We start from the raw sequence: 24,706 nt of genomic DNA, 5'->3' as shown, positions 1-24,706 counted from the left end.
TGCAGGCAGCGGCAGCGGCAGCGGTTAATGCTGGGTGCTGGGTGCTGGCTGCTGGCTGCATGGGCATCGGGCTGTTGTGGGAGGCGCCCTGGAAGGCGGCGTCCATGCTGGGGGTCGTGTAGCACAACGGCCAGTGGCCGGTGGGCGACACGCTGCTCGACAAGGAGCGCTGATAGGCAGGCTGGCAGCCTGTCCATGTCCCACGTCCTCTCCTTCTGTCTGCCCGTCTTGTTCTTCACCGACTCTATATGCTTTTGCGCTTGGGGGCTGGCCCTCTTCGCACTCGGGCCTCTCTCTCTCTGCTGACCTCTTGTCCCGACCTGGCCCCAGCCCTGAACCCTGGCCCTCCCATCATCTCGTCGCCGCGCTCGTGCTCGCAACGCAACGCAACGCAACGCAATAGCAACAATTACAATTACAATTATAATTACAATCACAATCAATACAATACGTCCTCAACGCCACACCAGACATAACAATACCCGGAGACCACAGTACCACCCCACCCACGCACCCACCCACCCACATCAGCCGTCCGCGGCTCGGTCTCTGCCTCCCTCGCGCCCTGCCCTTGCGCAACCGAGGCAGAGGGGTTCGCCCAGGCTGCCAGGGTCGGCGCAAACCCAACATCGTCGGCAAGAGATTGCACTTAGGTCCCTACCTAATAGCTGCCTTGGGTGCACACTTCCGTCCCTCTTACTCAACCTCGCCGTGCCTCGCCTTGCCTCGCCGTGCCTCGCTGTATCACCACCACCACCACCCGGCCAGAGAGCACATCCCCTTTTGTCTTGTTCCCCCTCGGCTCGGGCTGCTTATTACACAACCCCCCTCGTTGCAGACTGCCCACCACCTCCACCACCACCTCCTCCACCCGCCCGTCAGCCAGCCCCGTGGCGCATCTTTTCTCCCCTCCCCTCCCCATCTTTTGCTGGTCGGCAGGTCGACAGCAGTCCCCCCAGTCTCCCACGCAGTACTTGCCTTGTATATGCTCGCTCCTTGTGCCACGCCCGTAATACAAACCCCCCACAAATACCGCCTGTCAGTTTGGTCCCCGCCCAGCCCCGCGGCAGACTCCACGGATCCTGGTCAACAAAGAAAGCCGCACCCGAATCGTTGCGTGCCTCGCCAAACCCACTCCCGCCCCACACACAGCATTGCCATGAGCGCATCTGCTCCGGAACAATGACGCCGTGCGCGAAGCAGCCGCAGACGCTTCAGTTGAGGTCGCTATCGTTGTCCTCGCCGTGTTGGACGACTCGGCCCTGTGCCCCGTACCCCGCAATATTGTGGGTTTCTTGCCGCCTGCCTCCGAGTCGCTCACACCGCAACCACTGTGCTTCTACACGCCCAAAACACACCCGCCCATCGGTCAGTCGCCTGGCGACTTGACGCGGGTTGAGGTGCTGCTTCTGGAGTCCCCTGGAGGGACCTCACCAGTGTGAAGCACACGCCGAGTCCCCACGTAGCAGCAGCAGCAGCAGCTCCTTGACCGCTTCCGCCGACAGAGCCCCCTCGGGCCGCCGCCGCCGCCCCCCTTCGCTCTCCGGACACCTCTGAAATCTGCCCCGGGACCATGTCATCTTCCTCCCAGGCGCCCCAGGCCGTCCCTGTCAGTCAGCTGGGCCTTTCGGCCGACGAGGTCTCGGTCCTCCAGCACGCACAGAGGGAGGCTGCTGCCGGCGGGTCAAGCTCCTCGCGCGCCGCCAGTCGTGCCTCCTCCCAGGGCCTCCTGATACTGGACAGCAGCTCCCTCGCCCAGCTCGGCCGCCACTTTGACCGCCTCATGCAGCAGATCTCACAGCAGCTAGACCACCTGACCGAGCAGTCCCAGATCGTGACCATGGCCGTATATGACGAGGCTGGCAACCTGATGGACAACTGCGACGTCGAGATCCGCAGGTTCCATTCCATCATGGCACAAATCGACGACCTCGAGGTCGAGTTCGACCGCATCCGCCACATTCGAGACATTGTTCGGGGATACCGCCAGCGGGTGCAGGAGATGGAACGCGCCTTGGAAAGCTCCCAGCCGAGCTCGTCCCGCCATCATTCGAGCAGTAGTAGGCACGGGCATTCCTCACATGGCCACCACTCATCATCATCATCACATCGACACCACCATGGCCATCGGAGGGAGAGGCACTGAGACGGACGAGACAAGGAACGGACCAGAAAGGAATACCACCAATCATATATACATATTAAAAAAAAAAAAAGACAGCATGACAGACACCTGGGGGCCGGGGGAGGGAGAGCCAGGCAGACCATGACGTTCGAGGAAGATCACAACCGAGGGACTGGGAAGTGATGAATAAGTCGGGGACGCCGTCGCACGGCGCGTTGCGCCGAGCCTTGTCGGTCGAGACAACAGCAAACACGGCAAACACGCCTCGTCTCACGACGATACGGATCGGTTAGAAAATAAGGTCACGCGGCCGCATGGAAACACAAAAACAGGTTCACTCTATTTCGCGCAAGGGAGGTTTCCATTGCCCAGAAAGCAAGCGGATTATTTCGCGGGTGACCACAGGACCGCGGCTTGCCCAGGGGTCAGGTTGCACCTCCAAGCGATGATATCGATGTCACAAAGGGCCGTGCCTCTCTCTCATGGTGGTTGAAGCAGGCCTCGGCCTCGGCTCATTTGCCAGGGCGATGCCAAGGGTTTTTCTGTTGAACATAAAAAACAGGAGAGAGAGAGAGAGGCGAACGGCGTGCTGTCGATGGGCAGAGATTCCCTTATTGTCTTGCTCTCCCAGGATGGGGTGGTCTATCTCTCTCTTTAAGATCGATCTGCGCCTCACGGCTGGACTAAGAAGGGACTATTTAGCCTCGCGGCAAGTATGATGACGACGATACGACGATACTGAATTCTCTGTGTTACTTTTTTTTTCAATGTTCGCACTTCTTCATCGTCCTTGATCTTGCTTTACTTTGTTCGACCCTATATGTATCTGAAGACTGCCGTCTTCTGCAGTGGCAGTTTACCCGCTAGCGTGTACTTTTATTTTTGGTTGTCGGGAGAGAAGAAGGAGAGAGAGAGAGAGAGAGAGAGTATGGCTGTGTGTGGGTGTGGAAAAAAGGAGAAAGCAAGATTGTGTCTTGTCGTATACCCCATAGTTGAACGAAGTACTTTATCATAGACAAGCTCGCTTGATGAGTTGACAGGGTACTTATATATAATAATGGCCATGTTGTGGGCGGTAACGTTGCCGTTGCCTCACAATATCACGGAAACTCCGTACAAGCAAGCATTTGAATTTCTAATGTGCCACTAGTCCATAATCAATCAGGGTTCTCCCGTGACGGTAGCAGGTGTGGTTCGAGTAGGGAGGGCACTTGATACAATTTCTACCGGTGCCCTCTGAGGCTTGCTTGCTCACTTCGCGTCCCCCAACTTGACAACGTCGACCCAGGGCTTGACTTGCCAACCCACTGTGCACTGTAACCCGCGAAACTACAGCACGTGTCGAAACACAGTGGGAAACGGATGCACCCGCACACACCGTGCAGGTATGGCCCTCTTGTACTGGCTTATTGATTCCAATAGCACGGCATACAGTCTCAGTGATCCATCATCATCTTGACCCTTCCCTGCAGACCCTCTGGCAGCTCCTCCAGCCTGATAAGCCCCATCTGAACACAGTCGCCCCAGAAGAAGAGTGCGCGTTCGTGCGCATAAGTGAGGTAGTCAAAACCTTGCTCGTCCTCGGACCCGCCGGCGCCTTCGCCGCTGCTGCCCGCCGCACTATCTTCAGACGGCATAGGCGAGCCCGGCGCCCGACCATGAGCCTCACCTCCTTCTCCCTCACTGCCGTCCGCGTGAGCCTCGGTATACCCCGGGATCTTGGCCTGCACGATGCCCCATGCGACCCACTGGGCACTGATCATGGCGCGCCATAGTCGCGTCTCCTTGACTAGCTCCTCGACTCTCTGGTCCACGCCGCTCTCTGCTCGGCGCTCCTCCTCCTTCCACCCACCCGGCGGCGCGCGTGCATCAAGCATGAACTCGACAACGGAGCTACTCGGGTGCTGCGGCGTCACCTGCGGCGTTGCCGAGGGTGTAACGTCCGCGTCAGAAGAGGCGGATGCCGTTGTGGAAGACACAATCTTGGGTCGATGCTCAAGGTACGCCTTGATGAAACGCTGCTGCTCCTCGACTGAAGGGTAGCGTTCCACGTTACACGCCCCTGGCGTATGCGGGTCATGGTAGTTGTACATCCATTCGCTGAAGTGATTTGCAAATTCACAACCCGGGACGTTAGCTGAGGCGTACTCAAAGTCGATGACGATAAGCTGCTTGTGCTGGTTCTCAGGCTGCAGAAGCGGGGATTTTTCGTCGTCGGTGCAGACACGGAGGATGTTGCCGTATTGTGTCTATGAGCCTGGGGGTCAGCGATTCGAAATTCTCGGTGAGCTGGGAGTGGGGGATTGAAGATAGACAGATACTTACGTCGTTATGAGCGAAGACTAGCTTCTTATTGATGCCTTCGGATCCATAGGATTGAACGAGGAATTCCCGGTACTTATCGACCATGGCCTTGAACCTGGGCCATTCTACACCACAGAGATAACCACCCTGTTTCCAACAATGTGAGCCCCCGGACGGCCGAGCCGCATCGTCGCCTGCAGCAAGCCTGTCGAGGAAGAGTGTCCTTCTTTCAACATTTTCCATCCAACAGTCCCAGTTCTTGAACATTGTCGGACCACCATCCCTCTCCTCCTTCAGGAGGTCAATACCGGAATGCAGCTCACGCATACGTTTAGCAATCTGCTTAGACGTTGCTGCTTGCCGCATCTCTTCAGGAGTCAGGGGCACGGCGTTGAAAAACTGCTCAAAACGACCGTTGGTGAACGTCCCCAACATCCGTGGTCCTATCTTCTTGCGGGCCAAGCGCTTCAAAACACTGAGCTCATTGTCCCGATCAATCAGGTTCTCGACATGAGGGCCGTAGATCCGCAACAATAATTTCTGGGGCGTTTTCTTAACAACCTCCGAGTCGCCAGATGGTATATGTTCAGGCGGGGTCACAACGTAGACTGCGTTGGTCAGGGCGCCACTCAGTCGCTCAACTTGGATGTCGTCCCCGGAGTCTAATGCCACGCGCCTCCAGCCCTTCAACCGAAGCGTATGCGCGAGGCGGATGATCTCGTTCTTGAAAGCTGCCCATGCCTTCTTCTCTCTCTCTTCCCGCTTGCCGGATATAGATGAACAGTCATCCGCTGACGGGCTGCTGTATTTCAACGTCTGGGTATTGTCAAGGATAGCATCGCAACTCGGCACTATGAGGTCTCCATCTACATAGTCTGTGTCCGATGAATAGGCTCGAGAGAGCTGGAGAGAGGCACGCGAAGATGCCTTCTTGCGGTGCGAGAGTCTCCGACCCAGCTTCGTGTTGTAGTGCGGCACAGAAGTGATCCCCAAGGCGGCCATGCTGTCGTCGACAATGCGCTGGAGCCGGTCGAGAGAAACGTCACTGGAGTTCGAGTCGATAGAGGCCGTCCTGCGCAGGGTGCTGTCGACATCTCGCTCCGCGTCTGGCTCTTCAGGCACCGGAGGCTCCTCGGTTTGGGGCTTCTGCTTCCGGCGCGAGTGAAGGTGGTGATGGTGATGATGCTTCCTGGGCTTTTTAGTCTCCCGCTTGGCCTTCTCACGCTGGAGCCACTCAGCAACCTGAGCAAGTAGCTTCTCAGATGCGCGATCGATTCTTTGGGAGCCACTGTGAAGCTGGTAAGGAGCTTGTGTCTTTTGGTCTCCGTGTGCCGCAACCTCTTCTGGGGGCTGTGGCAAGGACGACAGGCTCGCATTCCCATTATGATCCAGAGCATCAATACTGCTCTGACTGGGGAAAGAGGTCCGGGATGAGCTCGCCGCTGGCAATGGCGGTCGCCCGCTGAGGCGGCGCCCGCTGACGCTGGCAGCAAACTCCCGTCTCGGCCTTGGCTCCTCCTGAGGGAGGGGCTCAGGTTCAGCGATTTGGACGGCTAGAGAGAACCAATGTCAGCAAGAGCAATGCGAAGATGCTAATCGGGGCAGACAATCATCTTATGCGGTAGTTTGGAGACAGGACATGGCGAGGAGATGACATCCAGTCTCGAGCACTACCAGAGACGGGAATACAACACCAGGCCTGTGCGAGATGCAGACGCAGGGGCTGCGTGGACCTGATGGGAAGGTGAGAGCAGAGGCAGCTCGAGGTTTGGGGGGATTCTTACCCTTGGTTGGGCCACAAGGTGGTGGTTGGGAGAGGTCGTCCTCGCTCTTCAAGGCAGACCTGATAGGCTGGCCCTGGGCGTTGAGAAGTGGTGTCGAAGGCATGACGATGGCAAGGGTTGATGTGGATTTCAAAGAGTTGCAGAGCAGTGTGTTAATTGGCAAATGACGTGCTGGGGTGTTGCTGGCCTTGGATCGTGTATCGTCGGGCGGGCTGGCGACACGTGCGGTCAGGTGAGGGTATTCCAAAAAAGATGTGCGGTGACAAGCAGGGGATTGGGGTTGTTTTAGGCTCTCATCAAGGCCTTGGAAAGATAAGAGCTGCGGTGTAGGACTAATTTCCGAGGGCAGCGACAGATAGGAGAGGAGGCCTGGCACTGTTATCTACACTGGAGATGCAGAAGATGGGATGCGCGGACAAGAATCGGGTGCTTTGTGTGCACAGCACGCGCTGTCGACGGGCAGTGAGGCGGATGTTGCGATTGAGGCAGGTGGGAAGGGAACAGCCAGCAGTGAGCAGTGAGCAGTGAGCAGGGGGGGAGGCACCGGCAGGGGCAGGGGTGCGAGAAGGTTATCATGTGTCAAGAGCTGTTCCTTCTGGCGCTTGCCAATGGAAATGACAGGCAGCAAACAGTTGCGGTAACAAACTTGAATTTGAATGGCACGAGGGCTTGGTCGTCGCTGCTGGCCTATTCTACCTGAACCTGAACCGTGGCGGTGACGTAAGTAGCTCCCCCGTCGCTTCTGTCTTGTCTTTCTCCCCCTCGATGCCCGAGCCGCTACCGGGCAGGCTCGCAGGGCAGCTGGAGTTGTGGCACAAGCCTAGCTGCCTAGCTGGTGTTTGGCTGGGTACTTGGTACACCGTACCGGTCCTCCACGAGGCGTCCCCCCCTCGCCAAAAGTTTGAAGCCATCGTGCAGGGCTAAAACGCACCCACAGCTGCCCTTGAATTCCACACGGGCTAGCGCGTCACATGGGTTGGGGCCGGTGGCCAGGAGCTCGGGTGCCCGGGAGGGAGATGCACGTTTGAGAGCCGCGCTGCAACTCTGCTTCACACCCAAACACCTGGGCAGCACTACTCAGTACGGAGTACTATGTAGTAATAATGACCTTGGAAGCCATTACGTGATCGACAAGTTCAACCCCATCCTCCAATCGAGCCTCGTCTTGTTCCGCGGGCTATGCTTCAAACAGCATTCAAGTCAATATTCTAGATTCTTCCAACCGCAGAATCAGCCCCCCACCCCTCGCATTGGGTCGCTTCAACCGACTCGGCCGCGCCTTGCCGCTTTTGGTAACGACGCCCCCAGGGAATCTCGGGACCATGCTCATTTGTTTTTCTTGCTCAGACTAATTAGTACATGTGCCGTACAACATGCTGGCAGAGTCCTGTCTACCCCCGACAGGTTGCAGGTTGCAGGTTGCAGGTTGCAGGTTGCAGGTTACAGGTCATAGCTGGCCATCGCAGACGGGAGTGGCTGAGCAGCTAGCTGGAGCTGGGTGAGTGGAGAGACTGCGCTGTTCCAGACGCCTCCATGCACGACTACTTCCTGAACTCTCCCTTCCACTCCCTCATATGACCCAGGATCACACCCGCTGCCTGGTCAGGCGAGTGTTGCCGTCCCAGCGCCTCGACGAAATCGCCCTCCGGGTCCATCAGGTAGAAATATATGCTGTGATCCACCAAGTAGTCCTGACCCGCTGGGACCTTGGAAGGTGTGCTGAAGTAGACCCTGTAGGCCTTGCACATGGCCTTGATCTCGTCATACGAGCCCGTCAGCCCCACGAACCTGGGGTGGAACTCGGCCAGGTACTTCTTGAGCTCCTGGGGACCGTCGCGCGCAGGGTCGCATGTCACGAAGATCCCGTTCAGCCCCCCCGGGATCTCCTTCTCGACATTGTCGAACATGACTGCCATCTTGTCGAGCTCTTCCGGGCAGATGTCCGGGCAGTGTGTAAAGCCGAAGTAGACCTGGAGTTGCGCGCGCGCCCACTTAGCTACTGCTCTGGCATGTCTGTCATGGCATTGCTGTTGCGGCTGGGCTGCTTACCAGGGAGTACCGGCCCTTCATATCCTGGTCGGAAAAAGGCCTGCCGTCCTGGTCCACAAGCTTGAATGACCCGCCGACCTTTGGCTTCCCGACCGCTTTGTTCGCCTCTGCGATGCGCTTCTTCTGCATGCGCTCTTTCTCATGTTCGAAGTACCAGGTCAGGCCGCCGGCTGTCACGACGAATAGCACGAGTGCTTTCCAAGAGAAGGGCTGCGATCCGGATGCGATTAGCTTCGCTGGTGGCGATCGGCTGGCCAGTTCGTCTGCCTACCCCTATTTGGTACCTGCTCTTCGCCTCCTCGACGGACTTGTACTTGAAGCGCTTCTGCACCAAGGGCTGGTGCCTCGCAGGCTGGCCGAGGGTGTTTGTTGTGAGGGCTGGCCGTCGAGCGACGGAGGTCTGTGACGAGGAGAGGAAACGCCGGCATTGTCGCGATGGCACTCGGGTTTCCTGGAAGGCTTTCAGCAATGCCCTGGACGGGGCAATTGACCTAGACATGTTGCCCGTTGCAGGAGGAAAAGGGTGGTCGTGGTGGCCGTGGCTGTCGTGGGGGAAAACCAATGCGCAGAGCAGGTGAGCACACGCCGAAAGCTTCACGCCACTAAGAGTAAGACGCGAAGTAGGAGCCGGGGCCGAAATCGATCGCTCATCGTCCAAAAGGCTGCAGGAGCTCGGGCCAGTTCGCGGCACGCCGGGTGGGGCCGGGCAGCCGCCAATCAGCTCTCACTGCTCCACGCTCCATGAAGGGATCGAATTAATGAGATCAACAGTCTCGTTGTATCAATCATCAAGCTCATCAAGCATAAATCCGCCGGATTGTGGCTGGCCTTGCAATTCTGGCCCTGGTTTGAATCTACAACTCTATCCTTATCGCCCGGACGAGGCTTCAAATCCGGACATCTTATGGATGTCTGCACCAGCTCACACTTCTCCGTTCAGCCACCGGAGCATGCGCCCCCACCAGCCTTAGCCATGGACATTGACCAGGCTGAGCCTGCGCCGACGCAGGATATGGCCATCAAGAGAGAGACCAGCGACGGCGTAGACAGCGATCCCCGCATGTCGCAAATCCCAGAAACTGCAAACAATGGCTCTCTTGGCCCACGCTCATCACAACCACGCTCCATTTCTCAGGCCGATGGCACCCTGGACGACAGGCCGGATGCGATGCTGGGGCCCGCATCCAGGGCCATCAGCAAAAAAGGCACGGCCAAGCTCATCAAGAAGACTTCCCGCAAGACCACCGGCGGTGGGACCCGCGGCGGTCGGAAATCGCGCGGCGGCAGCAAATCTGGTGCATCTCGGGCCAGGAAGACCACCACGGCCACCACCGCGGCTTCTCAAGCCTCGGCCTCATCGCCCACAGGGGGCGCCCTTGCGTCTAGTGACGCTGGGGGCAGCGACGACGAGGAGTCGGACCATGGCCCTTACTGCATCTGCCGGGGGCCAGACGACCACAGGTGGATGATTAGCTGCGACATGTGTGATGACTGGTTTCACGGCGAGTGCGTCAACATCGATAAGACGATAGGCGAGGCCCTGATCCAGCGTTACGTGTGTCCCGGCTGCACGGACAGGCAGGGCATCAACGTCACCAGGTACAAGAAGACGTGCAGTCTCGAGGGCTGTTGGAGGCCAGCAAGGATATACGACGAAATACGTCGCGATGCCGATTACAGCGTCTTCTGTAGCGACAAGCATGCCGAGGAGTGGTGGGAGCAGCTGGTCAGGTCACTGCCCGAGAACCGCAGTTTAAAAGCCAAGGAGGCAGACCTCACGAGGGAGAAATTCATGGGACTGTTGAACGTGTCGCACAAGTCTGTTCAGGGCGAAGAGCCATGGCATCTTGGCAAGAAGCCATTCGGTAAGGACATCCAACTTCCATTGGATCGAGTATCTCCCATTCGGTTATGAGACTCATCGCTTCGACGTTTGCGCCCTCACAAGAAGGGGCTTGGACTGACACATTCGTCTAGCCGTACCCAGTGAGTTCTGGTCACATGTCGACCAGACGCTCGTTTTCACGCCAGAGGAGCGATCTTTTCTCGCTGCATCCGCCGCGGACCGCTACGCGCTGGCTGAGGAGATCGTACTGAACAAGAAGATGCAGCAGCTCCTCGACCTGGCCAACGAGCGACGCAAAGCCGCCATCGCCGAGGGCTTGGTTGAGAAAGACGTATGCGGTTACGACACTAGGCTGGACCTTGTCGGCTGCCCCGAGGAATTCGGCGTCTTCGTCAGGTCCGCACAGGGTGAGGCCATCTACAAGAATAATAGCCTTGCCACAGGCGGCGGCTGGACGGATGAGCAGATCCAGGTGATGAAAGCAGCCGCCGAAGCCGAGGACGGCAGGGAGTGGTCCCTGGCCACCGCGGGCATGTGCGACCGCAGGAGGTGTAAGCCACACGCCTCATGGTACAATATCTTCACCAAGAGCACGCGGCACCTTATCAAAGAGCTGGCGCGCCAGGCCAAGGAGAAGCTCGACGCCGAGACTAGGGTCCGGGAAGCGGCTGCCACGAGGTACTTCAGGCGGAGGAACGAGAGGACCGCCGTGATGAGACTGGATGGAATGACTCTGACATGATATGCATCACACCATCTACCAGGCGGGAGAACCCCAGTAGGGCTAACGACAGTATCGCCGTATGTGCTAAATTGCAATTGGAGAAATAGACATCTATGTCGCTCAGGAGTATCAATGCCCCGGAACCGGTCCTCAAAATTAGGTTGGTCGTTAATATATGGGAATTCCTACCTCCGTGCCTCGTTTTCACTGCGACTTGGTGTCGCCTTGTTTCTGTAGCTGCTATCAACCACATGCGAGGAAATTGCACAACTTCAACCGAACGCCCAGGTGAGCCGCTTTCACTGACTTAGCTATATTTCAACTCCCTAGTGGAACGCCTTTTCACTTTTCCTCCTCCATCACTGGTATGATATAATGGGGAGCGAGATACCTAAGCTCTGTGAGATAAAAAAAGTGAATGTGACACTCAAATAGTAAAATTCAATCAAACTTAAGGCAACCCGAAGGTGAGTCGAGAAATCGAGGGTCTATGAATACGCGAAGCATGATCGCGGTGGGGCTCGATGGCCTAAGCACAGATAGGACGAGCTCCCTTGATAGAAATACAGTCCACCCTGAGAGACAAAGCAGCCCAGAGTACAATTTTCCCTGCTTAAGGAGACGAGCAGAAGGAAGCGTGTGGGCCCAATTACGACACATCGCCTCTAACGCGCTACAGACCAGGTCATAGCAAATTCACCACTTTTCTCATGTGCTCATGCAGCACACTGAGCTTTGTAAATACGTTATATTCGGCTGTCGCTGGAAGTCGCAATTCGCGAAATGGTTGGTGGTAGTCGCGGCCGCCGGCTTTGGTCCCATAAGTCGGGGCTGGACACCTGGGCACAGAAGAGAGACTTGTCAGCAATAAGCCTGCGACAAGTTCCAGCAGAAAGTGCTGTAGAAACGTAGCAACATATTCCCCAAGCACAGTCTCTACAATAGATCCATGGCCTAGCACCCAAGTATAAATGCCATATGGGTTCGTTATAATGTCCAGCCGTTGTTCATCAAAGCCTAACCCAAAACTTGGCATCATAGCGACACGGTTTTCAAGCACCTGAAACCAGTACAGGACAACATACTCCAAGCTGTTCAATGCCAGGATACCAGTTTTGCCTGTACAATTCGGTATAGGCCATACCACTTCACGCAGTCACTTGACAGCCAGTCCAGGCTGAAGAACTTCACCAGCCTCAACCATAGGAATGAGGCCCGAGAAGACACGGCACCCGCAGATGATGGCACCGTCATGATCGCCCGAACACGGATGTTGATCTTCCCACCCCCTGCGCCCTCCGAGGGCCAGTCCCACATATGAGGGAGAGCCCCAGGCCGAAGATCTCGGTCGGAAACTCCGTTGTATTACGAGGACGTAATCTCGTCCCATCGTCCCAACCAAGAGGAGTTTAAACACCGGAGGAGCCCTCCAGATGCTACCCACGCGCATCCCTCGATACTCCCAGGGCACTCGCCATCCAGTGATATCATGAGGGCTGCCATTTGCAGCCGGTCGTGAGGTTGTAGCTCAATGTGGACCGGTCGGTTTTGCAAAACCAGTGAGATTTCTAATCCCGTGACGTCCTCCTGCCCAGCCACGCTTAGGGGACGCGAATACGGGGTGGTTGTACACTATATGTTTCGATCGTCAGGACGGGACCTCGCCTAGAAATTCATCACTCTTAGGGCATCTATCACGACCCAACCCCTTCTCACCTTGGGTGCATTCTCACCGCTGGGCATCGTCCCAAGGGAAGGGGTTCTCGGGTAGGTCCACGTCATCCGTTCGAAGCCCCACTGGCGGGTACGGGCACGTGCTTGCAAGCCTTCGCTGTTGCAACCGGCTCACAAATGCCACCACCGATGACGGATTTGTTCGGCACAAGATAGCTGGCCTGTACAGTGCAGCACGTAACAGAACAGGATTCCTGTTTGGGACAGTAGTCTCAGACCACCCAGTGGGCTTCGAGTGGGCTTGGGCCAGGGTCAGGTCGGACGGGAGGCGAGTCTCGGATCTGTCAGGGCTTGCCACGCTCCGGATCAGTTGGGTTCCGAAAGGTGGTTCCCTGGAGGCAGCTGTCACGCTGGGGAGGAAACTGTCATCTTCGACTGGCGGCAAAGGCAAAACGATGGGACGAAATTGTGAATAATGCGGTGGCCGTTCGTCGGTGAAGACTGGCAAGATGGTGTGAGAGAAGCTAACTCCCGGGGCGCAGGATTCGCGAAGCTGCCGCCGGTTGATTGAGATCGTTGATACGCTCCATCTCCCGCATCTTGAGCTTCGCACGGATTCAGGTCAGCCCTGTTGCAATACCACTGTACCAACGTGTGCTGGCCGACAAACCATGATGCGCAATGAAAGCCCAGCGACGAGATTCGCGGACGATCTCGGTGATCCTGGGCCGGTTCTCAACAGGGCATCCTTTGATGGGGCCTTGTCTTGAAAATCCCTGATATTACCTCCGTGTGGGCGAAACACCTTGGGGATGATGGGGCTGGGTAGATCTCTGGTGGGGGACAGCATGACGCAGTGAGCATACGGAGTTTATCAGCCAGCGGTCGTGGCCCGGGGGCCCCTCGTACTCACTCACTTGTGATAACAAGGGGGCTCCGAGGTAAGCTTAACTGCTGCTCCCTCCCGAAAGCTTGGCCTCAGCTGGCCCCACCGTCTTGTCTCAGATTGTGCAGGGTGTTAGAGGCCAGCGCGTGCGTGGAAGGCGGCCTAGGCTGCGCAGAGATGGGATGAGAAATCGGCAGTCGTGTCGCTCCTCGTCATGTGGGTGATGGTCTGGGCGGTAGCTCCCGAGGCTACGATTGAGAGCCTCAAGAGTGATTGGCAGTCTCGTGACAGGAAATCATCGCAACATGCCTACGGACGACGCTCCACAGGATGAACGCTGCTGAAGCCCACATAGCTGCAGATCAGGGACGCCGTCCCGAATTCCGACGCTGTTTTGATAATGCACGGCTGGGCACTTGAGGCGAGTTCCAGGCCTTGCAACGCATCAATAAGACAGCGGCATATGATGTTCCTCCAGCCTGTGGTCGAAGTCACTGCCTCCAGGACACAAGTACCCGCTGGACACCCCGGAACCCAGCCAATTCATAGGGCTCGGTTGGATCTGCGAGGCCTAGCACAACTGAAACACGACCGCCTTCAGGAATGGGGAGCAAGGCTCAGCCTGCTAGCAGAGCCGTGTTTCAAGCTCTTTGCGTACCTGCTTGTCACGCAGGTTACTGACAGGGCTCTCTCACTCACTTGAGTCCGGCCCGGCGCCCGGGGGGGGGGGCACATGACTGCTTGACACCACTGCGGCCATGGCATATGCTGTGGGCATTGGAGATTCGCAGAGGAGTCCAAGAGGAGGCTAAAACATCCCAATGCAACAAGGTGTTAGCTGGTTTATCCTAGTGGACAGGCTTCCAGGTGGACACCGAACAGACGGCTAGTGGCGATCTCTTGGGCCTGTGCATTTTTCATGTCTCTCTTGTTCTCTTCTTGGCGCCATGCTGACTGGTTCTTGCCTGGCATGTAGTCAGCGGCGAACCCTTTCTTCCCGACCTTGACAGTCCCTGTCGCGGTCGCGGCGTCAGGAATGACTGACCTCGCCGAGACATACTGCAGGAATTACACAGACCGATGTGACTGCCCACTTCCCTTAGGCGCGAGGCACCCATAGGCACATCCATGTTGCTTCTCGGTTGCTTCTCGATCTCGCGGTTTACCCACTGAACTAACGCAAGAAAGGTTCGGTCGTACAGCGTCGCCGAGATATAGCAGCGAGCCACTGGGTTGTATTTCGAATGGCCTGGCCTTGCCTAGTCTACTGACATGATCTGATCTTTCCGACCAGAGCACTGGTGCGAAGTTTATCGAGGCAGCTTGGGCCATAGTGGAATAAGAGAAACTCCGAGTTCGACTTACCCAAAACGCCCTGCTCCCCGGCCGGGTGCAGGAACAGGCGTGGGGCCGTTGTGCCTCACCGCAGACTACCGGTAATTCCAGCTAGGAAACACCGTCACCTGTCACCGGCGTGCCCATGCTCACTGAGCCGTGGTATCCCAAGGAATTGCCGAGCTTGGGGCTCGCAGCAGCGCTTTGGCCTCGTCCGTTGCTGGCGGTGCATCGGCCGCCCCATCAAAGTGAACAAGAAGTTGGCGGGAAAGCATCCTCGCGTGAGCTGGACGAGGCTTATGACCGGGGTAGATGAAGGCGAGGCTAGGCAAAGACGACTCAGGACCAGGTGACCGGACAATTAAGCACTCAATGCAGGATCACCAACTTGGCGAGCTGGGTCTGCTGCCAGCCACCGCTGCTGTAGCGGCTACTGCTTCTCTCACGGCCAAGGCCCAATGTGCACGCATGGCTCAGAGCAGTTCGAGTCGGGGCTGCGGCGAGAACAGACGGCGACGGCTATGCAGCACACACGAAAAAACCAGGAGGCTGATATGCACGTCGTCTCATCTGAAGTGTGGCTGTCGTTCGCGGTGGCGAGGACATCAGAACGGGCGGCCGTTGTGCGGTAGCATTGAGTCTTGCCCGTGGCCTCGTCTGATGGATTTTACTCAAGTAGCCGCATCTGGTTGAAACAACGGGGCTGAGATGAAACGTGGAGGAAGGGCTCAGACCACCCGCACGGCGACCACCAACCGATGTCATTCATCGGCCGGCCTCCCCCCCCCCCTGCTGCCTCTGTATGGGTTTTTGTGAGGCTCTTGACAGCGTCAGTACCAATGCTGCGACAGATTGGCAAGGTTCGGAGATAAGGTTCACCGTAGAGCCATACCTGAGTCAACACAAGAATTGCAGCACAACGGGAGAGGTGGTGTGATGACGAGGAGGAAAGCGCGGGACTAGACAGAAATGGGAGTGGTCAGGATTTGGAAACCTGTTGCTTGCGCTGCAGGCTGCATGCACCGGCGAGGGTATCGACAAGGACGACACATACCACTGCATGCGTGTAGATAGCTTGCATGCTGCATTGCCGGCTATTGAGTGTTGGGCTGACGTTGATTTTGGCTGTTTTCAAAATGCACAGAATGAGAAGGGCCCCGGCCAGTGGTCACTGCTATGTACTTTTGCTGCGATGATCCGCAAGCGAGTGGTGATCTTGGCGCCGTGATTGGATGGTGGAGATGCACCTGCTCAGCGGCACACATGGGAAAATATGGAGACGGCAAGGGGCCATTTCCAACATATCGGAACTTGGTGTGCAGCTATCCGTGGGCTGTGCACTACTACCTACCGAGGTAGGTACAGTACATGTGTTTACTACTACGTACTACATACCTACCTAGGTACCTAGGTACCCGCGTGGCCAACATACAGCCATGATTGAATTTACCCAGCACAGCTTGAAGGCCGTGCACTCCTGGCGTAATGTGACATCTTGTGATGTGCGGAGTCTGCCATGTGTAGGATTGAAAGCCAGACATAACAAGAGGTACTCTACCGCTCAGTACCCTACGTGCACCTCTGCCCTTGGACTCGCATATGGCAGCTGATATGCATGTGCAGGGGTCCTCCCACCCGGGTCAACGACGTGCAAGGCCCTCCCTACCTGGGCACCTGGCACCTGGCACCTGGCACCTGTGCAACCAGGTTCAGACAGCGCCGTGGATGCTGTCAAGTTCCGACTATCTATGTACTGTAGTCAAGGCGTGCGTGCACCTCAGCGGCACGCATACTAACGGCCCAGTACCTACCTACCTACCTGCCTGCCCGCCCACCTCGGTACCCAGATATCCAGGTACTTAAGTAGGCAGCCCTAAGCAACAAGCGACCGTTTGACGCCACTGGCGCCAATGGCGACGCCGTCTCGTGCTGGCGTCCGACGGCGTCCGACTGCCCTTGACGACCTCAACGACTGCTGTTGTTGGGCCACGCCTGATGGCATCCACCTGCCTGGGTGAGTGACTGCTGTGGTATTGGGCCTGGGAACTGACGTGTCGCTGGCCCGGATCGCAGGCAGGCATTTCCCAGCGGCATCAAGGTCCCAGCCGACGTCGCCCGCGATCTCATCAAAGCGTATCGGTGAGCTGCGCCCGCAACCGCATTAATGCCCTTGTAATTGGGGTCATCTCGCGAACTGAGGCTTAACTTTCTTTGACTCGCCTCGGGTCGACTCACACAACGTTCCTCCTGGTGGTTTTTTTTGGCGTTCTGGTCCTCAAAAGTGTGAAAAGACACCGGACCTTGTCGCCGCCAACGACGTACTACACCATGACCAATCCTCAGACAATTTGGTCCTATTGGTGAACCCCCTTTTGTCATGGTCTGGATATGGGGCAGGGGGACAGAAACAGGGAGGACGCATACCAGACAAGGTTTCGTTTCGCACTCAACGCCTCTGGCCGCACAGTACGCACCACGCAGACAGACACGCAGGCAGGACATGACCCGCTTGTCGCCCACCGCACACCGCTTCGACAAAAATTCTACAGATACGCGCGCTGGAGCCTCGCTCGGGGAAATGCTGAACTGCGCCCTCCCACGATAGATACCCACCGCCCACCGCCCTAATCGGGGCGCTGGGCCACAGGAACAACAAGCAGTACGACAGCCGCAGTGGGCTGGCACCTGTGGACTGGCACTGGCAGCAACATGTCGGCGTGCACGAAAGCCCGCAGCCCCATCCCGCCCGACTCGGGTTCGAGGTCCCGCTGAGGACAACTCGGTGGGAACCTTAGATTGCCGCAAGGGCCCGCCGATTGCGACGATCTGTACCACAGTATCGAGCTCGCGCTTCCCTTCGCTTGCATCGTGCCCTTCTTCTCCAGTCGTGATGCTAGCGTACCCTCAGCGAGCCATGTTGCTTCCGGACCCTCTGCATAGTACGCCGGTGTGCAGTGCCCCAACGCCGTCCCGGCCAGAGTAGCAATAGCCGGGATCTGCAGGATTTGCAATAACGGGCATGTGGTTTATGAACTCTAAGCAGACTGGCTCCCCTTTCGGGCCCTGGATTTGACGCCGACTCGCCAGCTGTCCCCTTTCCGAAACCATAGTCATGCTGAGACTTGACAGCTCCCGCAATCAGGATCGTCGTCCAGTGGCCGACCCCGTCCCGTATAGTCACGAGGTAGCCAGGAGGGGGGCCCCATGAGGGGTCCTGGTGGGTACGCAGATGCGTTGGAGCGAGTCAATCAACCTTGATTATGACAAGTGACAACAACAGAGATCGTCGTCCAGGCGTGGTCGGTGGGGCTTGCAGATGGGAGACGCAGAGGGCTGAAGGCTGAAGAAGCCCGCGAAGCCGTCCTGCCCGGATAGGCTCAAGGGACGGTGGGGGGATGGAGGCTCGTCGCTGAGCGCTGGGCGCTGGGCGCTGCCGAGTCGAGGCCCAGGACAATTCTAGGCGAGGTCCACCACCGCATGGGCGATCATAACCAAAAGTGGCATCACGCAAAACTCAAAAACCCAGAAGGGTGAGGGGCGAGCCTGTAGGTAATTCGCGCGCCAACATGGGCGTTCCAGAAACACGGAGGGAGACAGCACTAAAACTTTAAACCACCACATCAACAAGTCAGTGACAGTATAATCCGCCGAGGGGCCCCTATAGCAGACACCTGTCGTGGTACAACGCTACCTACTACGCACGCGCTCACACCCGGCCCCTGATGCGCGCCGCGCGGTGTCTGGACGACGTGGGCTTGAGAGCTTGAGAGCTTGAGAGCTTGCTGCGAGAGACGAGGCGCAATGGCGGCCGCTGTGACGGTAGCGACAGGCTCCCGGAACATTATTTTTAATGCAGGCCGTCTGCTTGAGTCGCTGATCGCCGGGCTGACTTGATTTGGAGGACGATCCCGAAGGCTTGGCCATACGGCAATTTCCTTGTGGGGACGGGGGAGCCACGAGGCAGACCAGCAGTTTGTACTCGTGAGTGGCAGGAGGCAAAGGGCAAAGCTAGAAACCAGAGATGTACAACTGCAGCAGTCGCCCAGCCAGTCAGGCATATGACGCGCTGGGGTTGTCTTTTTGGGGGCGGCGGTGACAAACCTTGTTGACTGTTGAGGAAGAGAAGGAGGAGGTGGTGGTGGTGGCGATGGTGGTGGATGGGGCGCATGTGGGAGACACATTGCGGTCACAACGAAAAATCCGCTTCTAATGACAAATCGCCTGAACAAGACAAGCCCACCGCAGATAAACACAGAATTGGAAAAAGGACTGAACATACAAAGCAAGACCCGGGAGATTTCCAGAGGGCTGAATCGGACAAGGCTTCCCCGGCTCAACCCCCCCCCCCACACGCACACTCACTCACTCACTCATACCCAAACAGTACACGTGCGTGGCCTAAGCTTATAGGATTCCATACCCACTTGTCTCCCCTGGGCACAAGTCCCTTTCCCCGATCGGCCTTCTGAATCGGCACGCTCACTTTAATCCCAGTGCTCATCACCGCAGATTCCAGCCCTCGCTGGATCCCATGCGCTCGCCCATCATCATCATGAGGCACGAGTCCGAGAGACAAGGGTGTCGCCCGCCTCGGCCCCACCTGGAAGTTTATTGTGATGATGGGTGGTTGTCGCCTCTGGTGGTGGCGGTTGCATGCCTCCCTGTCGAGATGAGATGGGAGTTTTTAGATCGTGAGTTGCATGACCTGTGCATGGTGGGAGTAACCGCGTCCGACTCATGAGAGTAACTCTCCCGGCCTGTAGGCCAGAGCGGTAGCTAGGAATTTTTGTTTTTTTTTCTCTCAGAGGTTCGAGACGAGTAGGCAGACAATTCGTTGTGGGGACAGTTCACGTCAATGGCCCAGTGAGATGATTTTGAAATGCCAATTGATACTTTGTTCTTGATTTTGAAATGCCAATTGATACTTTGTTCTTGTAAGCTCACCAGCTTGTCAGAAAAGTGCAGCTAAGAAGCCACACAAACCCGTCCTCCACGGGTAAGTAGTATCGTACACCAGCTCCCTGATGAGCAAGTCTGATCTATCGGCGTAGACCTCAACATGGGGGAAATATACAATAAGTTATAGTGTAAGCGAGTGGTCCTCGCGTGGGAATAGTTTTTCCCGCCAGCCCTGGGGGTTAACAAGACCTCATGCCCCTTTGTACAAAAACCAGAAACCATGTAGCGCCCATGAAAATGCTCCCAGCAAACGCGAAGGCGCGAAAAGTAAACACCGGCTTAACGCCCTGTACCGTGTGTGTGGGGGGGGGGGAGGTGACAAAAGAATGTTTTGTTGAGACGCCCCGGGTCTCCCCAAACCGGAACTCCTCCCGGCCCTCCGTGTGATGATCAGGGGTTTCTCTGAACCCCGTTTGATGAAAGAATTGGTATCATTCCAAGCTGCCTCCCAGTGCCAACACTTGGTCATCCCGTGCCAGGTAATGCGCATAAGAGAGCATACCGCGAGGTATCCGTCCGTCTGATCGTCCCGTCTTTTGATAAGTACCCGTCATGACTTGCGGCGCACCAATTAAATGTACGTAGTAGAATAAGCTTTTGTGAATCGAATTTGTCGTCTTGACAAGACATTATTTTTTCTTGCCCTCTTCTCTATGACATCAGAGGGGATCCGTTGCTGCTCGTCTCAAAGTTGTGGCAGCCACGCTCGTGTCTCTTCATGTTGCTGCGAACGCTGAAGGCCTTGCCACAGCCGGCGTGAGGGCACTTGAAGGGCTTCTCGCCGGTGTGAGAGTGGCTGTGGATTCGCAAGGAGCTGGGCCTGGAGAAGGCCTTGTTGCAGGTCTGGCAGATGTAGCGGTCCTGGGACTGGGGGAATGAGGCGGCTGAAGATGGCGAGATGTAGTGGTGGTGTTGCCAGGGGTTTGAACCAGACGAGGGCATCGCCACGCCGAGTGGCATAGGAGGGAAGGCCTGGGAGAGATGTGAGCCTGGGTGCAAGCTGACGGTATCCGAAGGGGATCTGATGCTTACATGAGGGAGTGGCCTCTGGTAGTAGAGTCCTGAGACCTGTGGCTGCGGCGGAGGAGTGGGCTGCATAGCCGGGTAGTAGGACGCCATTGCAGGTGGTCCCATGTATGATGAGGCTGCGAAGGCCGACTGTGCGTAAGAGGGCGCCTGAATTGGGAGGCGGGGAGCCATCTGCTGGCGTTGAGCCTCCTGCTCGACATGGCCCATTGCAGGTGCGGCGTCGTAGAAGTAGTTCGATGCGGCTGACAGCTGGCTCACAGACTTTGTCGAAGGCGAGTGATAACCCTCGAATGAAGCATCGGAAGACATTGGCGGGGTGGGTGGGAGCGCACCGCTGCGGGCAGCGGCATTATTGTAATGCGATGAATCCGGGCGAGCATCGGGCTTGTGTTGTGATGAAGCTGGCCGGCATGTCAGTGGCCGTTGAAACTGGTCGCGGCTGTGCCTCTTACCTTGTTGCGACGCGGGAGAGTGTTCGGTAGTGGGCGACCCCCCATCGGCCAGACCAAGCAGGTTGGAGATTGAGGGCAGGGAACACTTGGATGTCTCGTCCATTGGGGGCGATGGTGGGCCCTGAGGCTGTCCGTAGGCGTAGTGTGCGCTGGGCTGTGCGGCGTAGTGATTCGACATCATCATCGTTGCCATTTCTGTGGTGATTAAAATAGGCTTCCCTCGCGGAGGTGAAGTGAGGCTGTCTCTTTCTGGTGTGTTTGAGTGTGTTGTGTGTGTGTGTGTGTGTGTGTATGTTGGCACGTAGTAGGGAAAACAAGACAACTAATATTATGCAACCAAGGTAAGATGAAGATGGTTGTTAATGGAAGGGATGCTGGGGCTGATACAAGCTGATGTTGGGATGTTCAAAGGGACGAGATGGGTGCCGAGGACAGAACGTGGGAGTGGTGGATATCTTATGTAGGTGACGACGAAGACAAGCCCAATGTGGGAATTGGCAGGGCAGGTTCAAGGGCAGAGAGGCATGCTAATGAGATCTCCCGAAGTAGAGAGGCAGGGACGATCAAGCGTAAATCGATGACCGTTGATCCCTGGACGCGGATGCCGCAATAGCAGCTGTCACAAATTGTGTGTGGGTCACCGTCCAAGTCGCTGTGAGGTTGCGACGAGACCTTGGACGGAGGGGATCCTCAGCCAGGCGGCGGGCGCAGAGGTACGGGGTACTCGAGCGTGAACGACGGGTACCCTCGAGTTCCCTCTGACTCGGGACGTGATCGGGGTGATCCTTAGCGGTGCTTTTGCATGGCGGACCCGTCCTCGACCCCCCTGCCGACAGCCCCTGGCTGCCACGATCGCAGGCAAGGGTGGGTGGGGAACTGGGTGCAGACAAGGGTCCGAGGAAGCGGTCGAGTGTCATGGCCTCTGCCGGGGGGGCGGCCATGATGTACCCCATGTACCTGATGTACCTCCTGTACACCACCGCCGTACCTGGGGGCCTGAAGAAGATCGGTCGGTCTGAGGAACATGACTTGCAAGGATCTGCGCTGGACCCGCCGCTGGACAACTGGGAACCAAAAAACGGGTGCCCACCAATCCGACCTCTGCCTGTGGCTACGAACGTGAAAGATCATCCCAAGCCGGCCCCATTCACGGAGGAGAGCGTGGATGGGGGTTGGACGGTCACCGCACTGGGGGTGGTGGTCGTGGTGGTCGTGGTGAGAAGGACGGCAGGCATCAGAGACGGGCAGACTGGTGGGCAGAGATGCCGCCGAGTTGCGACGAACCCATCGAAGTGTACGGATAGTAGAGGCAGGTCTGTCATCCAGCGTGCCCGGGCCAAGCGATTTCAACGTTTGCACTAGCCCGAAGGGGTAGCATGGCTGGGCCATGTCGTGGGCCGCCTTGCCTGTTGCGGTGTCGCTGCCGCGGCCCCAGGCTCAACGACAGTCTGTGGGAGACCCTGCTGGGACGGGCAGGGGTGCCCTGTTCCTCCATCTCACACTTGAGACGAGCAGCGACCGGATTGTCCATTTGCCTGATAATGTTTGAGGCCCCAAAAGCTTCATCGGGGCCGTATGGGCTTGGGCTGCGACCGGATTGACTAGCCATCTCAATGCCGTCCTGCCCTACCAAAGCTGTCATCTCAAACCTGTAGACGTACTCCTCCCAGCGTTCGGATGACCGCTGTCGCCGTTCCAGAACTTCAGCCCTGTCTCCAGCCACAGCCCGGCCGCCGGCCTCCTTGTCGAGGCTGACTGACCTCTGCTTGGTACGGGTTGTCGGATCTGTTACTGGTGGAGCGACAGATCGACGGGCAAATTCTCCTGGCCCGCAAACGACGCCATGGAATCGCGTCGCGGGGTGGTGAGTTACGGATTGTGCTGCACGATGCATGCTGGTGGTGCCAATGGCCGGCGAGAGGCGAGAGGCTCAGAGCGCCTGGGCTGCTGGGCTGGTGGGCGAGGACTGGACAGCGTCACTGCCCCACGCACATGTCGTGATGATAAAAATAAAATAAAGGTCCAATTAGGGTTTCGAAGGGCCATCATCAATGATCAACTACACAGTCCAGCACGCGGCAAATCTGCAGCAACAAGACGATCCTGTAATGGTCCCATCATTCATTCCATCACCGACTCGTTCATTCATCCGTTCATTCATCCATCTATTCATCCCATCCATCCCGTCTAGACAGTGGTGAAGCAGCAGCAGGGTCCGTGACTTGACGATGCGTCCCATGCGTGAGAGATGCGCAGTTTCGATGGGGTACAATTAAGCTTGAGTGAGGGCGAGTGGATTTCCACATGGATGAAAACTTGGTTGAGGCTCTGATCTCCGTCTTACGGTACCGTGGCACCGTGGTAGGTGATGACCCGCATGGGGGCGGTGATGAGACGCGGCCCTCCGATTCTCAAACACTTAACCCAGGGCTAATGTTTTCTCCTCGAGAAACAGCCGGCCGGGTTTCGAGACTCGGGAAACACATGCAACAGGGCATGCCACACGCAGTGGTGTCGAGGGAGGAGGAGAAGGTTCAAGCCAGCACGTTCCGGCTGATGTCCCTGGAGGCCCTGCCACGGCCGGGGGGGGGTGGTTGCCCGCCAGCTTTGCCCCTTAACACCGGCCGAATATGCTTTAATTGGGGCCCCGCGATCGACGAGGAGGAAACGAAGAGGTCATCGTGGGCGGCAGGGGTGGGACAGGGTGTGTCTTGTGGACGAGTCGCCTCCGGGTGGGCTGCGGAGGCCAGAAGGCATAAGATTGGCCTTGTGTTCCGAGGCTTCCGTTCCCCAGGCTGGAGGCGGCATGGGCACTTCTGGCACGGGCAAGGTCTGAGGACGACAAGGCAGGCGCGGGCTGTTGAGGCTTAACGTTGTTTGGTGTGGGATCCTGACGTCTTTCGTCCAATGCCGTCCTGTCCAAGATGTGTGATGCCGCCGTAAACAATGCATCCCAATGCTCATGCCATCCCATCGTCGGCAACGGCAAGGCCCATTGACTTTGGCTGACACGGCACGACACGACACGACACGACATGACATTAGTAGGCACGTGGACGACAACGTCAGGCACAGTGTGCAGGCCCGCCCCGCCCCGCGCAGGCACGCACGCCTGCGGTGTGGACTGGCGATGATCGGCGAGGACGGCCAAGACATTGGCGAGCAGAGCTGAGGGCGGTATGGTTTGGACAACCGGCTCTTCCACTGCATGCTGTGCCTCGCATGCAGGCGTTCCATGCAACCGCCCAAGGGCAGATCCAGCCTACGGCCATCGGTATAAGGTTCGTTGTGGGGTTGTCTGCTGGTTTCCAAACAGGCAATGGGTGTCATCGCCAGCCGTGCGAGGAAGCCATGATGAAGCTCAAGGCGGCTTGCTGCCGTGCAAACTGCCATTGCCCTTTTCCTCGCACGTTTGTCTTGTGTGGTTGGCGGTGTGCACCCCCCCAAGCCCCCCCCCCCCCCGAGACGATCAGCCTCAGTTGGCCGTCCGAGATCGACTCGGATCGGTAGGATCACGGAGATCACGACTTGAACCATCA

At 57.3% G+C, this 24,706-nt stretch overlaps 5 protein-coding genes across 5 annotated transcripts; 2 read left to right on the top strand and 3 right to left on the bottom strand.

Annotated features, from left to right (window-relative positions):
- The first annotated feature begins 85 nt into the window (after window positions 1–85).
- Window positions 86–3,269, top strand: KVR01_002541 (uncharacterized protein). Its single transcript, XM_044783976.1, has one exon. The coding sequence runs from the start codon at window positions 1,574–1,576 to the stop codon at window positions 2,144–2,146; it is 573 nt and encodes a 190-aa protein (XP_044647556.1). The 5' UTR covers window positions 86–1,573; the 3' UTR covers window positions 2,147–3,269.
- Window positions 3,270–3,561: 292 nt separating this feature from the next.
- On the bottom strand, window positions 3,562–6,316 carry KVR01_003193 (uncharacterized protein; the record flags this gene model as incomplete). Its single annotated transcript, XM_044787151.1, has 3 exons — window positions 3,562–4,374; window positions 4,451–5,982; window positions 6,214–6,316. 3 exons carry the CDS (start codon window positions 6,314–6,316, stop codon window positions 3,562–3,564), a joined length of 2,448 nt encoding a protein of 815 aa, XP_044648208.1.
- Window positions 6,317–7,754: 1,438 nt separating this feature from the next.
- Window positions 7,755–8,761, bottom strand: KVR01_002235 (uncharacterized protein; the record flags this gene model as incomplete). Its single annotated transcript, XM_044793832.1, has 3 exons — window positions 7,755–8,183; window positions 8,263–8,472; window positions 8,534–8,761. 3 exons carry the CDS (start codon window positions 8,759–8,761, stop codon window positions 7,755–7,757), a joined length of 867 nt encoding a protein of 288 aa, XP_044647250.1.
- A 292-nt stretch (window positions 8,762–9,053) lies between these two features.
- KVR01_003149 (uncharacterized protein) lies at window positions 9,054–11,026 on the top strand. Its single transcript, XM_044794415.1, has 2 exons — window positions 9,054–10,127; window positions 10,240–11,026. The coding sequence occupies exons 1-2, from the start codon at window positions 9,167–9,169 to the stop codon at window positions 10,848–10,850; spliced, it is 1,572 nt and encodes a 523-aa protein (XP_044648164.1). The 5' UTR covers window positions 9,054–9,166; the 3' UTR covers window positions 10,851–11,026.
- An 8,570-nt stretch (window positions 11,027–19,596) lies between these two features.
- Window positions 19,597–21,910, bottom strand: KVR01_002017 (uncharacterized protein). The gene is made up of 3 exons (XM_044791241.1): window positions 21,168–21,910; window positions 20,719–21,116; window positions 19,597–20,658 (listed from the first exon to the last, which is right to left on the bottom strand). Exons 1-3 carry the CDS (start codon window positions 21,358–21,360, stop codon window positions 20,338–20,340), a joined length of 912 nt encoding a protein of 303 aa, XP_044647032.1. The 5' UTR covers window positions 21,361–21,910; the 3' UTR covers window positions 19,597–20,337.
- Between the last annotated feature and the right edge of the window lie 2,796 nt (window positions 21,911–24,706).

Source organism: Diaporthe batatas (genome assembly GCF_019321695.1).
Source record: "Diaporthe batatas strain CRI 302-4 chromosome Unknown Contig00003, whole genome shotgun sequence".
Taxonomy (NCBI): domain Eukaryota; kingdom Fungi; phylum Ascomycota; class Sordariomycetes; order Diaporthales; family Diaporthaceae; genus Diaporthe; species Diaporthe batatas.
Note: the sequence above shows the minus strand (reverse complement) of the source record. Positions and strands in the feature narration are given on the sequence as shown.

Bases quoted from the DNA above. Each gene is read 5' to 3' on its own strand.
- KVR01_002541 (XM_044783976.1), top strand. From the start codon at position 1,574: ATGTCATCTTCCTCCCAGGCGCCCCAGGCCGTCCCTGTCAGTCAGCTG.
- KVR01_003149 (XM_044794415.1), top strand. From the start codon at position 9,167: ATGGATGTCTGCACCAGCTCACACTTCTCCGTTCAGCCACCGGAGCAT. The intron at 10,128-10,239 runs GTAAGGACATCC...ACATTCGTCTAG, and splicing joins TCTTGGCAAGAAGCCATTCG to CCGTACCCAGTGAGTTCTGG.
- KVR01_002017 (XM_044791241.1), bottom strand. From the start codon at position 21,360: ATGGCAACGATGATGATGTCGAATCACTACGCCGCACAGCCCAGCGCA. The intron at 21,117-21,167 runs GTAAGAGGCACA...CATGCCGGCCAG, and splicing joins CTCTCCCGCGTCGCAACAAG to CTTCATCACAACACAAGCCC. The intron at 20,659-20,718 runs GTAAGCATCAGA...CATCTCTCCCAG, and splicing joins ACCAGAGGCCACTCCCTCAT to GCCTTCCCTCCTATGCCACT.